The sequence below is a fragment of the Haliaeetus leucocephalus genome, unplaced genomic scaffold, assembly GCF_000737465.1.
Source record: "Haliaeetus leucocephalus isolate CR32 unplaced genomic scaffold, Haliaeetus_leucocephalus-4.0 Scaffold284, whole genome shotgun sequence".
Lineage (NCBI taxonomy): Eukaryota > Metazoa > Chordata > Aves > Accipitriformes > Accipitridae > Haliaeetus > Haliaeetus leucocephalus.
The window spans coordinates 3,175,623-3,193,062 of NW_010972720.1; the positions used below are offsets into that span (position 1 = coordinate 3,175,623).

Consider the following 17,440-nt stretch of genomic DNA (forward strand, 5'->3'; position numbering starts at 1 on the left):
TCTGAGCATCCAGGCAGCTGTTGGTCTGCTCTCGAGCTCCCCAGTCCCAGTCATTCCCCATCTTCACAGTGCAGCTTTCGCCTTATGAACCATCTTTTGTTTCACTTCTGTCTGTCTTTCCTGCTTGAACTCACTTGAGGTTGTGAAGTTTATCAGAGCAATACAGGAAAAACCTGAGAAACAGTCTTCTAGAAGAATGTTTTCTCTCTCTTCTCTCATGGTAACAAGATACAGGTTTTCATTATGGTGTTGGGATGGAGGACACCAGAGACTCAGTGAGCAGAGGAAGTTTTCAGAACCTGTGGCTAGTTGAATGTCGTTAGATTCTCAAAGGTAATGCTGCCAGCTACTTCCCACTACTGAGCATTTTACTGTAAGAAGATAAAATTGGCCATAGGCACATTCAAACTGAGGCTCTTTCTAGATCAGAATGCTAGTGTAGTGACCTCTTGTGAGCTTACAAGACTCTCTGACCTGATGATGATATGGCATCAAGAGTGCTGCTCCTCTGCATCTTCCAATGCACAGGCTCTAATTGGCCTGACCAGCCCATAACTCTTGCTCTGCAATCTCCAGCTTTACCCTCTTTCCTCCTCGTGCCAGGGTTTTAACTGTCTGGGTTCAAGGCAAGCTCTGCTATGGTGCAGTTGTGTAACCTTGGGTCAGACTGTGTGAAAACAGTGAAGTCAGGAGAAAGAGCTATGAGAAACCTTGTCTGGGACCTCCCTCCATGCACCTTCTGCCCCCTGGCTCTAGAGCTGCATTGGAGCTTAGACCCTTGCCTTGGTCTTTGCCTTCGTCATAGCCATACTGGGCCTGGCCTTAATGCCTTGTTGCTCCTGACCTTGCCTTACTGAATTCCTGTCTTGATCTTGGATTTGCTTTGGCACTGTGAACTTGTCTGGTGATCACTGGCCTATCAGCTGAACCTGGTTACTGCTGCTCTTGTACTGAGGGACTGTGCCACTCATCAGCAAGGTCACACACACATATACACACACAGAGACCTGCACCCCCACCCCCCCCCACCTGTTTTGTGGTCACCTTTGGCTCCTGGCTTCCATGCTTTGCAAAGTAGCCTACTTGTGCTGCTCCTTGTTGGTCTTACCACAGGCAGATAAGAGCCCTATTCCTAATGGAAAGTCTCCCTCAGAGTCCAGACTGAGAGATAAAGAATAAAAACTGCACAGCTGTGTGAAGGAGAGAAAACAGAGTGCATAGTTCTGTATTGTCTGGCTGCCTCTATGAAGTTGTAGAAGTTGGCCTTCTCCTGAGCAGGTTGGCTCATTCATAGCCCTGAGACACAACCTCAGTGTGACAGTGGGACTTTGTGAGGGCTGTGGACAGTCTGGACAATACACTTGAATATGTGCTAATATGACTGTGAATGCAGGAGGAGCTAAGCATTGTGAAATGACCCAGAACAGTATTAAATCTAGACTGCTATTTTTGTATGCTTTTAGTTGGCTTGTTTTGTATATCTCACTTGCCTTTTAAAATGCACACGGCAATGTAAAAAAGCTGAAGTGCTGAGCCTGGCAAGATATGTTGGGTTTCTCTACATATGATCTTATAGTTATATGTATTTCTCGAAGTCTTATATTACAGCATTGATAGCTATTACAATTTCCACTTCAAATGATGAGAAAATGATGTTTGTGAGTGCTAAATAGTAACAGACCTTTTTGACTTGTAACATACATTGATAGTTTATTCCTGTTGTGTCATATCTTTACATATTAGTTATTACATATGCATAACAACTTTAGGTTCTAAAATGTAGTTACTTTACCAGAACCATTCCCTCTAGGAGTTAAGTCCTGACCCTGAGAATTGTAAAATGATTCTATCACTTGCTGAAATGAGAGTACCTAGTTCCAAAGGGAGGATTGCGAAATGTCTGCACCATAGGCTTGATCATAGAATCATAGAATATCTCAAGTTGGAAGGGAGTCATAAGTATCATTGAGTCCAACTCCCTGCTCCTCGCAGGACTGCCTAAAACTCAACCATATGACTAAGAACATCATCCAGATGCTTTAATGGATACAGAAGGGAACGTAGCCACCAGAGATGAGGAAAAGGCCGAGGTACTTAATGCCTTCTTTGCCTCAGTCTTTAATAGGGAGACCAGTTATCCTCAGGGTACTCTGTCCCCTGAGCTGGAAGGTGAGGATGAAGAGAAGAACATACCCCCCTTAATCCAGGAGGAAATAGTTAGTGACCTACTACACCATCTGGACACTCACAAATCTATGGGACCTGTTGGGATCCATCCAAGAGTACTGAGGGAACTGGAGGAGGTGCTTGCCAAGCCACTGTCCATCATCTATCAGTGATCCTGGTCAACAGGGGAGGTCCCAGATGACTGGAGGCTTGCCAATGTGACTCCCATTTACAAGAAGGGTCAGAGGGAGGATCTGGGGAACTATGGGCCTGTCAGCCTGACCTTGGTACTGGGGAAGATTATTGAACGGTTAGTCTTGAGAGCACTCACGTGGCAAGTCCAGGACAAGCAGGGGATCAGGCCCAGCCAGCATGGGTTCATGAAAGGCAGGTCCTGCTTGACCAACCTGATCTCCTTCTATGACCAGGTGACCCGCCAGCAGATGAGGGAAAGGCTGTGGATGTTGTCTACCTGGACTTCAGCAAGGCCTTTGACACTGTCTCTCATGGCATACTCCTTGAGAAGCTGGCATCTCGTGGCTTAGACAAGTGCACTCTTCGCTGGGTGAAAAACTGGCTGGATGGACGAGCCCACAGGGTTGTGGTGAATGGGGTGAAATCCAGTTGGCAGCAGGTCACAAGTGGTGTTCCCCAGGGCTCAATGTTGGGCCCCATTCTGTTTAATATCTTTATCAATGATTTGGATGAGGGGATTGAGTGCACCAGCTGAATATGAGCCAGCAGTGTGCCCAGGTGGCCAAGAAGGCCAACGGCATCCTGGCCTGTATCAGAAATAGTGTGGCCAGCAGGAGCAGGGAGGTGATTTTTCCCCTGTACTGGGCACTGGTGAGGCCGCACCTCGAGTCCTGTGTTCAGTTTTGGGCCCCTCACTACAGGAAAGACATTGAGGTGCTGGAGTGTGCCCAGAGAAGGGCAACCAAGTTGGTGAGCGGCCTGGAGCACAAGTCTAGTGAGGAGTGGCTGAGGGAGCTGGGGCTGTTTAGTCTGGAGAAGAGGCGGCTGAGGGGAGACCTTATTGCTCTCTACAACGACCTGAATGGGGGTTGTAATGAGGTGGGTGCTGGCCTCTTCCGTCAGGTGTCTGGAGATAGGACGAGAGGAAATGGCCTCAAGTTGCGGCAAGGGAGATTTAGGTTAGATACTAGGAAAAATTTCTTTACTGAGAGGGTTGTCAGACTTTGGAATAGGCTGCCCAGGGAAGTGGTTGAGTTGCCATCCCTGGATGTGTTCAGAAAGCGTGTAGACGGGGTACTCCATAACATGGTTTAGTGGGCATGGATGATGGTTGGACTCGGATGATCTTGAAGGTCCTTTTCAACTTAAATAATTCTGTGATTCTATGCTTTTTGAACTCTGACAGGCTTGGTGCTGTGACCTGTTTCATGGGGACCCTGTTCCAGTGACCGACACCCTCTCAATGACATTTTCCTAATGTCCAACCTGAACTTTTCCTGATGCAGCTTCTTTCCATTTCCTCATGTCACCTCAAGAATTAAACAATTGTTTCTGCATTAAATGAATAGAATCTGTTTTATCTTTTTAACCCATCTGGAATATTGCAAATACATTTATTGGGCAATCTATTGTAAGGTTGAATATGCCTTAAAGATGTCTTTTTTTGGTCTGATCTATTAAAATTCCTTATTAACGTTCTATGCTTGAACAAAAATTCAGTTTTTTTACTTTGACATCATAGTACATCTTGTTGTCCTTAAAAGTGAGAACAAAGAACACTTAACTAGATTTGCCAACTCGATTTTAGGTTAAGTGCATACTGAGTTATTTATAAAACATTTTATAAGATTAATTACAAAAATTTAAGGGTTAGAATACTTTGAGATTTTTCATATTTTTATTGTAATATTTAGTACATGGAGTTTCATTCATCCTCCACTGGAGTATTATTATACCTATAGTATAATAGTTTTTCCAGCAGTTGTAGATGAATGATGGAATAGGCAAACAAATATAATGGACCCATGATGCATTTGCAGCTAGTAGTCTTTCTTGTCTTTATTTTTCAAGTATAATCTAGCACAAAGGTTTTTACTTGATTTACAGGTAATTGTAACAGATCATTTTTAGCAGTTTAAGTTCCTGTCCACTATCCTGTGAAGATTTTAATTGCATCTGTACCTTTATCTGAAGATACCGCCAGTTTATTGAAAAGATAATACAGTAGCTGTATTCATTTAGCCCATGCTTCCCTGATTATCCTGAAACTAAGTGTGAACGACGGTGTTAGTCTCTCTTGAGACACTCATTGTTCTAACAGGTTGGTATTGAGACTAGAAAATTCAGTTCACATACATTGTGGAACAGCTATAGGTGTAAAACAACAAATTTGTTACTGTTGAACTACATGTAGTACCTTGGTCAAGATTCTGAATGATGCTATGTGCCCTTATAAAGAGACAGTGGAGGCTGAAAGCAAAGGGTTTCCTAAATGTACTAGTATTAATTTATTTGAAACCATGGTTTTGGGGTGTAACAAGCAGTAATAACGTGGATATGATTTGTTTAGCAAATTGTAAAATTTTTCTTCATAAGAGTTGTACATCAGTAATATTTTTTTATAACAAAATTTTGTCATTTAGTCATAGACCATGGATGTGGTCAGGCATTTCTTCAGCCGTATGAATAGAAGTGTCTGAATTAATCCTATGTTTCCCATGTAGTTTAAGACCATGCAATTCTGTGCACTTTGCATTGTTTATGTTTGAGCCAAAGTCTCAAAGGGCAAGTAATCTGAAAAATTTCAGCATTAGGGTGGGAAGTTTCTCTGTATGTTTTTGTGTATGTATCCGTTTACCTGGAGGACTGTATAACTACAAAAAAATCTGCTAATCTGGGAATGCTACTTCCCATAAATATAATGGGTGTCTTGATTTAAATTTTTATTATTTTGTGTATGTGCTTTGTTTTTGGTTGTTTTTTTTTTTCCCCTTGGATGTCATACTTTCTGAGTAAGAAATTGGAAAGCAAAAGTATTGACACTTTTCTTTATTTCCCTGCTGCATATCTGAGAACATAGCTTGCTTATACAATATCCTTAATGGAAACTACTTGTGCTAGAGTAGTTCTGGTAATGACACTGAATTGGTCTTTGGAAATAGTAATGTTGACCACTAACTCCAGGTTAGTATCTGGTACCTCCAGCTGTTCTTTTCCTGCTTTGCTTTGTTTATTTCTTGATTGAACAATTGACTTCATAGTCTAGCTTTTGCATTTATTATATTATGAACTTTGGGAAACAGCTTGTTAATCCAGTATAGAAAGGCAGAGGCGGTCTGGGTTCTAGGTTTCTTAAGAAACTGGCAGTTTTTAGGTCTCCATGACCTCTGTTGAGGATCTGATAGTTGCTGCAAGCATGCAGTTGAGGAGATTTGTATGATAATGTCTCCTAAACAGCACAGCTGATGAAGTGTGCAGTACTGAATTGTTGTGTGAGCAGTACAGCTTTTATTCCTCTTTTTACCTCTTGTTTTCATTGGTATAATGCACTGTGAAATCTTATGTGAAACCTGAGAGCATACCAGAAAAGGATAACTAGCTGCAGAAGGAATAAATAGTCAGATATGTGAAATTCTCCCAAGGGAGAGAAAAGAAGCAGATGCATTCTGATGAATTAGTGAAAATTAGGCTTTTTAAATTTCCCAGCCAGTCCTGGTGGCTGTAGCTGAGCCTTTCAGGCTCTGCTGGCTGCGAACAATGGAGATGCAGATCTTTTTTTCTTCTTTTTTTTCCCTTTTTTAAAAAATGATAAACATAAGATGTTCGGGACTTGTGATAATCATGGCCCCTCCTACTGTGCCAGTTGAAACCACTCCCTAGATAACCAAAACATCACTCCCCATGATTCTGAAAGTATTTTACATTTCAATACAAGCTTCTGTGCACTGAACCACATTTCTTACAGACAGTACATTTGGGGAAAAAAAAAAAATCATTTTTTAGGAGACAAATAGGGAGGACTCAAACAGCATGTCATTTTCAGAGCTCAGAAGCACTGTAAAATTGAGCTTGAAGCACTAATCTGCTTTAATTTAAAATATTGGAATATATAATCTACTAATTGTTTTAGTGCTGATTTCTGTTTTCCACTTCAGAATCCAATACATATAGCATTTAAATTGCTGTTAAAAATATTTTGGATTATATATTTATAAATGTAAAGCTTATTAAGGTAGAATTATATCACAGAGTTCAGCTCTGGTCTTTGGGTAGCTTGTTGTAGCATTGAGCAAATTTTAGCACAGGACTCATTGTACTTACATGTGTTCAGTTTCTGTATTTTTTTTATTTCAACTGTGCCTTCTGTCATGGCTTGGATGACTTATATTTCCCACTGGTTTGATGAAGATGATTGGTATGAAGGACAACAACGAGTAAGAATTGTTTAAATTAATATTTTCTCTTTTACTTCCTCTATTTTTTTCTTCTTTAAGCTGCTGTTTGTTATATTACTAGTACCAAAAGTACTATTCCCATAGTGGTACTGAGAAGGGCTTTTTGGTGGTTTTAATGAGGTCTTGAATCATAGATAAGCACATCTAAAATGAGTTTTTTGAAAATTAATGTTACTAGCTGTATAAAAGACATTGGAAGTTTGGTGGTCACCTACTTGCATTTTTTAGGTTGCATAATTTAATAAGTAGTAATTCTTTAATATGTGATGAGATGGAAATCAAACATTTATTTTTATTGTATTAGGAGGAATTAATACACTGTGCATGGAGTAACCTAAAATAATTTTAAGCAGTAATTGAGTAAAAAATATTTGGGAGATATTAAATTCACCTAGGGTCATTTCCAAGTTGTACCTTGCATATCTGTATATTTTTATTAACACTTTTCCAATGAGGAGGAGTTGTTACTATAGCAACATTTGTAGGGGATCTTGGAATTTTTTTTTTAACATTTATTAACTGCATGCCTTCGGCAAGCTTGATCTGCTGCTGCTTTCATAGATTTATGGTGGGAACTGAATATAAGTCGCTTTTCTTTCACTGTATCAAGCTCCTTTAGGTAACCATATATTTCTATAATTTCTATTTCTTGTTTTAAGAGTATATTCTCAGCTAATGAATCAGAATGCAGGAGATGCTACTGAAACATAAGGGCCAGCAGCTGCTTTATACTATTGTGTATTATTTGGTAATTCCAGTTATATGCTCCCAAGTATTAAAAACTAGCAAATTCTAATACTTTTCCACTGTTCTTATTTTACACATCACTCGTGATATGAATGTTTCAGATGTGGAGTTATCTTCTAATAGCTGCTTCATTCAGGTGTGAGATGTGTCAAGAGGTAACTTTATCTGAAATCAGAAGTGTCTTGGCAATTTGCCAGCAGAAAAGCAATCTTCTGTTGATTGTTGTAGCTCTGGGTTGGAAGATGAGAAAAAATACTTATGGAGGCTCTTAGATGCTTTATACAGAGATCAGACATGGTCGTATGTATTTCTTTGTATTACATACACTATCTGAAAACTAGTTTTCTGGTACCATATGACTAACCACTACTCTATAGATGATGGGTTTGTTACTACTGCTAATGATGTCTCAGGCTGATTAGGTATGTAGTTCAACATTGCTGGTGATGTATTGTTAGAAATACTAGCATTTCTGCATGTTCTGTTTCAAACCCTAGTATTGCTCTTTAGATTATTGTGTTAAAGTTGCACAATAAAGGGTATTCTAGTTTGACTGTCTTGACTACACTACTTGTACAGTTCTAAAATACTCCTTGGTAAGACTTACGCCAAATTATGATTTTTTTAATGTTAAATTTTTGTAAAATACAGTCTTAGGCTGTGATTTCAAATCCAATTTTTTTCGAAACTTGAGCAAAAGGTCTACAACTTCTTTCCTTGTGAAGCCAGAGATACTGTGGTTAAATCAATTCTAATAGTAATTTGGCTCTGAGTTTATTGTGGAGGTTTAAAATGGCTGTGAACACTAGTAGATTACTTGTTTCTTTAAAATGATCTTTTAAATAATAGTGTTCTCTTCCTAGTCAGTGTTTGGATTACTGAATGCACTCATTTTAAACGCTTGCTAGGTTATCATAAGTTAGGACATGTCATCTGCAAATCCTGGTTGCAAGATGGTGGAAGAAGGTGGTTTCCACTGTGTTTTGCAGACACACAGAGATTTCTTGGTAGGTTTGAAGACCTTCATGTTTTTAACAAGATAAATTCATTGTCCATTATCTGGTGCTTCAAACTGGTCCCATTGGATAGGGTAATGAATTTGAAACTCTATGGTTCACAGGTTACATTTTCATCTCCAATGGATTTTCCCACAAAGATGGGTAAATATACCCGATGTCTTTAAGGAGACATCACTTTTATATCACTAAAGAAGATCTTTAATTATTACATTATCATTCACAAACTAACAAAAATGCTGGTACCTGGGCACAATAGTCTGGATGAGATATAACAGTTTTATATGTCAAACATACAGGATGACAGCAAGCTTTCCACATAAGAAAACACACAAACTTAATTGGAAGATAGTGACAATAGAATGAACAGAAGCAGAGGACACTAACACTTTACTACATATAGCAGTTCTGAAGCTAGGGGGTTGTATACACAGAAGCATATTGATTAACATAAAGCGACTATAAATTCACTTTTGTGTGCATGCCATATTGCATATGTACTCATTTGGACAGGTCATACACCATATGGACCACAATTGCTAACAATATAAGCGTATGTTATTGGTTGTGCTTGATGGTTATAAATTTATGAATATTTATAACATGCAAGCACACCTCTTTATAATGAAAGGATGCCAAGTGATGGATTTAAAGAGCTATTATTATTCTGTAAATATCATTGTAGTACAATCAGGAAATACAATGGGCAATGAAATACACTGAGCAGCTGAAGCAGAGGAAAAGGAGTTAGGTTAAAATTAAAATGGTGCCTATTAAAGAGCTGCAGTTGCCAGGCTACTGACACTGCCGTTTTGTGTGTGTGGTGCGACACAATGCTCAGTCTTTTCTCCTGCATCCTTTAGTAACTGCATTATTCTGTGAACATCAAGGTTTAGTTCCTTCATCTGTCAAGTAAAGTGATTTATTTCATTCTACAACCAGAGCAAGATTTTGCATTTTGGGGATCAGCAAGGTATTGGAATGAACATGGAAATTCTTAAGTGGTTTGCAAAATATGATACCTATGCTAAGGTAGGGATTATTAGGCATTTATCTTTAAGTTATTGGTATATAGCCATGTCTATGTATCTAATCCATTCAGTTGTTATTTTTAAATAATATTAACTCTATGGTATACAAAATTTCAGGTTTATGTGGTGGGGGTTTTTTCCTATATTTAGCAACAAAGGAGGACTTAGAATGTTGCTGCTCATGCCAATTGAAAAGAAAGGTTTTTGTTGTCCTCCCTCTTCCCTTCATCTCCTTGGAAACTGTGGGCATCCTTTGATAGCTTTCCCAGTGTGGTATAGGTTTTTTACATGCACTTTTTTTTTCAATGTATACTTAAGAGTCCAATATTATTACTTGTACATTCCTTATTTTGAAATAAAATGCTTTTTCAACAATGTATGAAAAATCTCCATTGTATAAAAATGCAACGTGTGAAATCATACATATATATATTTATTCAATTATACTGCATTTCTAGCTTTTCTGCCATTTTACTCAGGCTGTTCTGATGAATGCTGCTTTCTCCCTTGTACTCTAAGAATGTTCAACAGAAATCTATAATGTCTGAAAAGATCTGCAGGAAACTGCTTTAATGCATGATACTTACAAGAGAATAACAGTATGCCATACAATTGTAATTTCTTCTTCTAGATACTATTGTACTGAATTTCAAAGCAAATGTTTCTTCTTAATTACAGTATTTTTTGTAAAACAGTACATATTACAAGAAGTAGGAAATATTAACAAGTTTAAAACAGCAAATATTAGTAAATAAAATGCAAATTTCTTTCTGTAATACAGCTCAGAATATTTTACATATGTAATTTTTTTACATATACTTAAATAGGAAAAATCTATATGAAGAATCAAAGTTTAATAATGCTTCTTAACCACGACAATTATTTACTCTGAAATAATGATATATCACAAAGCAGCATTTTTCATCTAAATGTTGATCTTATTTAGGAGACTTTTTCATTTGAATATCAGACTTCAAGAAAAATAATACATTATCAAAAAATGATTGTTTTAAATTAAACTTGTGAATGAGGCTTCTGTTGGTGAATTTCTTCAAAAAACATTAAAGTTACCTTTTATCTTTAATGTAAATGTAGAACAAAGAGAAGACAAATGTATTCTATTTCAAATGCAGTACATAATATGACATATCCAGTAATGCTTACAGACATACGTATAGAACTAGGCTGAAATAATTTTATAGCCATTTGGTGATGGTGATTTTTGGTCATGATTAATCTAGCTTGAATTCTGATCAGTGACATATGCATTTGGAAACCATTAAAATACCCTAAACTATGCAGGTGTCCTGATGACATAAAAGCTTCTTCATTGTTAATTGGCTGCATGGAAAACATGGAAATAGTAGTGCTAATAGTGGAACTGTCTCCAAATCCAAAGAGCTAGTCTGTTCTGTGTGATCATGGTAATTCTAAAACCAGCGTAGAGGACCTTTTCCTTTTTGTTCTAGATTTCAGCACTTAGGCTTGGAATCCTCCTTGTTCTCAGCCACTTAGAGTAGTATTTTCCTATAGACTAGATTTCATGTAGTCAGGAGTAACTTCTCTCTCTCATATCAAGGCAAAAAGGAAGATCTACTGAATAAATTAAGAGGATTTTTTTTTTAAATACAGATTACTGCAGAATCCTACAAGACAAATCTGTTGTTATTCTGAAAGAAACATTTCTGCAATTCTGTTTTAGCATCTGTAAGAGATCTTAATTTTACCTATAATCAAACCACAAGTTGAACAAGAATTAAGATAATATTTTCTTACAGATTAAACTTCATCAAATCAGGAACCTCTAGCTCCCATATGAGAAGGCAAAAAAGAACATCTGTGGAAAATGAGACAAATCTGTTATTACTATGAAATAAATATTTGTGCACTCTTAGTGTCTAAAGAGATGTTAAATTTTGGTCAATCTTACATGTGGTAAACCTATGATAATCCAATATTAGACATCTAATTCTCTTCTACTTCACCATGGCTTTTTGAATGTTCCTTATTAGTTTGCTGACACACCTAGTGTTTTAACCATCATTCTCCCTGGAATCAAGAGTGGAAACTGAGAGTTCTGGTTCCAGGTGTTATTCTGCATTTTAGTAAATTGTTATGTAATCAACTGGGTGACTTTAATTTCAGAAAAAGTTGTTGTTAATGGTGCCAGGTTTTTTTTCATTGTGACTGGAAAAAGTCTGTGTTGCAGTTCTGAATGCCCCAAATCCAAATACTTCTGAATATATGTGATTGATACTTCAGCTGCATAGAAGGGACCTGTGGAATTTGTAATTTGACTAAACAGTAAATGAACACTAAATGGCAAAATCGGAAATTTGGAGTCTGTTTTTTGTCACTTAGTAGTTATGATGATGATTCTTTAAATAGTAAGATAAATTTCTTTCTGTGGGACTCATGTCATTTATGACGTGAGATGGATTGCAAATGAACTGCAAGGTGATAAAATTTATAGAACTGTTCTGTCTAGAATCTCTGATTTATTTGCTGCAGAAGTCAGAAGAATTAATATTGTTGGCAGAGACAGAAAGAAAGTCTAATAGCCAAAGCAGAGCTGTATCTTGTAACTTTTTTTTCCTGTATATTTCTGTTCTGTTGTTGTGCAGTCTCCTTTACAAAAATTTTCAAAGGTTAAACATGGGTGTTTAATTTTCTTCAGGCATTTAGAACTCAGTCAGAACCTTTAAGCACTATAACTGCAGTCAGTGATATCTTTGAGATGATCAGTCAAATTCAATTTTAGCCTGATCTTCTGCTAAAGAAGCACCCAAAAGAAGTGTCTCATTCCGTGCCTCCCGCACCACCCCCCCTTCCAAAGTGAAAGAGACAGAGACTTATAATCTTATGGAGGTTGCTTCTTATATTTATTCATTACTATTTATCTGCCAAGTAGATACCCCAAGCACATAAGAAGAATGGAAGATAAAATTGGTCATTCAACTTCATTTTCATCCTTTGTACATATGTATTAAAATGAAATTTTGTTAACATTTATATAAGCTTTTTGTCAATACTGACTGATAGCTTCCCTTGGGTACTATAGGTCACTATTACCATACCTGTACAATTTTTTTTCTATATGCACCTTAATGCTATTGTAATTCAGAAAAATATTTCTTCCTCTGTACAGTTGATGTCAAGTAGGTGAAGAGTGATCTGCAGACAACAGTATCTTTCTTAAAGCTGTTACACAGCAATGCATTGCGTAAACAACCCTTGCACTTAATCAACAGTTGCTCCCTCAAAATACTTGATTACATTTTGAAGTCTCCTTTTTTCTTAATTCCCTTTCCTTTGTGGGCCTTGAAAATGTACCTAACACTTGGTAAATTGAACGTAACTTTCCTTGTCTTTAAAGATTATAGTCTCGGCTCTTTAACCTAGAGATCCCATCTTCCACACTCTATGTAATGTTTTCTCACATAATGTCCCTCAGTCCATTAATCTATCTATAGTATAAATGTGTCCGTAAATGAGACATTTTAGTTGGAGGAGTAAATTTTTATGTCTGGACCTTACCTTAGCCCATGCTGAAGCACTCAGTGGTATGGTGAAACTCAGCAGGATTGTCCTTCACCAATCTGCCCATGAAGATTCTTTGCTGTAGGAGCTCTCACTGACACAACTACAATTGTTTTCCTGTATTAGGATTCTGCTGCTAGCCCAGCTGAAGTCATACGTATTAAAACGTTTTGGCTATGGGCTATCTAAATATCCTGTGTTTGGGTAGTACTTTCAGTCGTGCTCACACAGCCTTGTTTGGATTGATTTAACTTCCGTGCAGAAGTGGTGGGTCCTTTTTGCAGCTATTTGAACCTTGTTCTGCTATTTGGATCACCACACCATTGCAGGCTGTCATCTACCTAGCCATCCTTGTCAACCTCAGTTGCAGTTGTTTGGCTGTTGGAGGCTTCTAAAGCCACAGTTATTTCTGTAGGTTGATGGAGCGGGCATTGCATCAGTTGACAGTTGGCTTGAACCCGAGACGTTTGTATCACATGAAGGCTGGTTTCTAAGTGAATTCAGAGATTCTGTAAAAAACGATGGCCTTCCCTACTTGTCTGCTGTAAATAAATGCAACAAGTCTCATTTTGAACGTTTTCTTAAATCACAGAACAGTTGAGGTTGGAAGGGACCTCTGGAGGTCATCTTGTACAACCCACCCAGGAGTTAAGTTTTAACAATATCTTTGCAAATGTGTGCACTCTTGGTTGTAGTAGAGTATGTAAACGGGTCAGAAAAATGGCCAGGCTCATGTGCTATAAGTAACATTTTGACATTATTATGAATCAAATGTGGGCCAGGTCTGGCCTAGCAAAGCATTTCTTGTGTTCTCGTGTTAAAGTCAGTTGTTGCCTCATTCTGAGCAGAGCTGGTAGTTTTAAGACTTGTTTTGGACAGTAAAGGCATAGCCTGCTATACACTAATACAGAATGTTAGACTAAGCTTTGCTTTTTATTTACCACAGTTTACTTCAACTTTTTTTGTTAAACAGTAATTATTAAGAAAATTTAGAAAGCTTCTCCAAAAAGGATGATGATAATAAGTAATGATAGTTTTTCTATGCAAGTGGTTTGAAGACCTTTTTAGACATGTTGCTTAACTTAAAACAAAAGTATTAGCATATGGTTTATTTTGTCCAGCTGTCTTTGTGGGGGATGAAGGGAAGAAGAGAGCAGAGAGGGTATTACACTATAATATAGAAAGTGTTGAACCAGACTGCAGAAGAAAATGAAAGTGATGAAGAACAGCTTCAGCTAGTACAAATCAATAACTACTCAAGTTTTCATGTGCTGTCCCCCAACTTTTTTTCTCCCAAATGGATTCCTGTGAATGGTATTAAAATCCCTTTCTTGTGTAGCACTGAAGCCTTTGAGCATCTGCTTGGCTTTATTTTGGATACATTCTTCTGTACCTCATAAACACAAGATGTTGCTGTTAAAACATAAAGGCTAGCTGTATTTTTAAGGTACATATGTATATGTTATTTATGGGAACAAAATGTGTAATTCTGTTTTTTAACATTCTGTTGTCTTGTTGTAGTCTAATGCATTTCTGTTTTAAAGGCAAAAATGTCACAGGTTAAACAAGTGGGACTTTTAGCTGCTGGATGTCAGCCATGGAACAAGGATGTATGTGCTGCTAGTGGGGACAGATTTGCCTACTGTGCTACCCTTGCTATTTATATTTATCAGGTAAGATTATTTTTATTTAACAGACTTGTTACACTTTTACATTGTTGTCTATCTCACTTTGAACCTTTTCAGTAAATGTTTCTACAATGTTTTTTGAAGTATGGTTGCTGCTGAGAAGATGTCTATGTAAAGCTCAATCTTTCATTCAAGATACCCCTTCCAAATTATTTTTTTGTCCTTGTTACAGCTAGTGCAAAAGATTGAGGTAAATTTCAAATATGTAGTTGTATGTGTCAAGAATTACTCTTAAAAGACAGGCTCTCAATCCAGCAAACACTTGAGCTGAATGAAGTGCAGTGATAGAAGAGCGGGTTCTGAAAGAGAAATGAAGCAATTCCACAGTTTCATTTGAAATTGTAGTGTAAAAGTAGTCTCATGAAGTAGTTTAATCCACTGTGCAAAGTTGTGGATTCAGTGGCCCGCCTGTCTTTGATTTGGAACAAGTTACTACTTTCGTAATTTCTGAACTGCTCAGCACCATGGTTTTCTGAAGTTACTATACATTAACACCTAACAAAAAAAAAAATAATGCTGTGACATGTAGAATTTTCAGACTGAGAAATATGTCAGGAAGTTAAGGATGTGCTTATTTTAACTTTGTGAGTTATACCGCTAGTAGGATTAAAATAAAGAAAATTTACTGTGTCAGGTTTGGACATTATTTTTTTTTAATTGTACTAAGTGATTTAAGAAATGAGAAGGATTTCAAATTCATTTTCATATTCTATCCTGTTTAACCTCTTGCAGATTACTAAATGATTGTTACCATGCCTATAAATAAAGTATTTTAGGATTGTTTTTGAGTGCAGTTATTAATGGAATATAATAGTTTATAAGTGACAAGAGGATAGACTATGTTAATACTGGTTGGGTTAATTGAATATTTGTCAACTTTTCTGTCCAAGTCAAATGCATGAGAATTTAATTTATTTATTAATTATGTCAGTTACTGACGATTGTTCAATCCACTGTAAATTCATCTGTAAGCCTAGTATTGTTATATGAACTGTTTTCCAACCCAACGGTATTTAAAGTGAGTTTACAAAATACTTATTTCTAAAATGAATTTTACTTTTTGTTTAGCTGGATCACCGATACAATGAATTCAAGCTCCGGGCAATTATGTCTGAGCATAAGAAGACAATCACAGCCATATCTTGGTGTCCCCACAATCCTGACATGTTTGCAAGTGCCAGTGCAGATAGTTTAGTGATTATTTGGAATGTGACTGAACAGAAAGTTGTGGCCAAACTGGACAATACAAAAGGTATTTCAGATGTGGAGATATATTTGATCCATACAGCTTTTTCATCCACAGGTATCAGAAATACTTGATAGAGAGTAAACTCTAAGCAGTTGGTAGGCCAGAGGCTTAATAATTGCATAACACAATATTCTTGTCAGATTTGTTGCAGTTCATTTTAGAAAATAATGGTAGTGTGTTTGAGTAAATTGCTCTGAACCATCTAGTAATTGGTAAAGAAAGACATTATTCTTTTTTCTAAAGTACTTGACCAATTCAAGAATTTACTTTGTCATTGATTTCTTGTTGAGCAGGAAAAAAAAATTCATTTTTTCTATCGCTGCATGAAAGGATAAATAATTAAGTTTTAAACCTTGTGTGTTTTCATAACTTTATGAAAGTGAAAGCAAATAAAATGTAGCCTTCGACAGATTCAAGTATAAATTATCAGTGAATTTGAAAAACAGTTTTTGTTTAAATACCCTAATGCTTTTCTACCTGCATCTTTTCTCGGGACTTGAAACTGCTGATTTGGAGATTATAAGAGAAGTCTAAGAGCTTAAAAGTCTGTCTGTCACTTTTCTTCCCCAGTTCTGATTCATTCCCTTCAGTCAAAACCAGTACCTGTATTTCTGTTCTTGCAGTCAATCTCTGTCAGGTGTCCTTAACTCCTACATTTGCATTCTTGGAAAAGAGGTGCAACCCAAGAACAGTCAGTATCTCAGGATCTTCTAGAACATTTTGGGACCCCCTGCTCTGCTCTTTCCAGAGCACATAGGATACCTCTGAAAATCTCATCTATCTAGCATATCCTGCAAAATGAATAAGTAGGAAAAAAAACACACTGATTTGATCTGTTCTAAAAGGAATATTGTATCAGTTTATGCATTAATATAAAAACTGATACTTATTTTTCAATACATTGCTTGTTTAAAAAACGACTTCAGCCAATGACTACGTGTGAAAGAAGTGTTACTGTTATTTTAAACTTTTTAAAAGCTAATTTACTTTTAGGATAATATGTTTAAACCTCCTATTAATGCTGCCTTTACTCTCCTTGACGCTGCCATATTTAAGTGTCTAAATATAAATAGTTTTGAATTTTCAGCTTGAGGAGTTTGTCTTACCATAATTTATTCTTTCAGACACACATTATTAAGTTATGAGGATAATGAGGGTTGGAGACATTAAGGTCAAAAGCCTTAAACTGGAATGGTTACAATTAGGTAACTGAATTAAAACTGTCATATATCCAGAGAGAAGCTGTCAAGAGTTCCCTTTGATTACAGAGCTACCTTTCCAATTTTATCACAAATATCTGCCTCTGTTGTATTTATCTCTGAAGTAAATTTCATTGTGTTTTGCAAAAACAGACATTTTAAAGTTTTCAATATTTTACCAGCTTAGTAGCAAATAGCTTACAGTAAAACAATGGTGAATGGAATCATGAATGAATGAAAGTATTGTTTACAGGATCAGGTTTATCCTCTTTCATATGCGTGATTGTCTTTGGCACTAATGAATTATAGGTATCATAAAATACAGCCCATCAAAGTAATATCAAAATAATTCGGGGAAATAATTCAACTTCCTG

The 17,440-nt window shown here is 36.8% G+C and overlaps 1 protein-coding gene across 2 annotated transcripts in view; it reads left to right on the forward strand.

Moving 5' to 3' along the window:
- Positions 1–6,509: 6,509 nt before the first annotated feature.
- The window catches only part of WDR17 (WD repeat domain 17), a 48,238-nt gene continuing 37,307 nt past the window's right edge, over positions 6,510–17,440 (forward strand). The window contains exons 1-3 of one of the 2 annotated variants that reach the window (XM_010569971.1): positions 6,510–6,575; positions 14,475–14,603; positions 15,687–15,870. In XM_010569971.1, the coding sequence (XP_010568273.1) occupies positions 6,510–6,575; positions 14,475–14,603; positions 15,687–15,870 (379 nt within the window). Of the gene's footprint in view, positions 6,576–14,474; positions 14,604–15,686; positions 15,871–17,440 lie in introns of those variants that run through there. The other variant, XM_010569972.1, reaches the window with a different exon arrangement.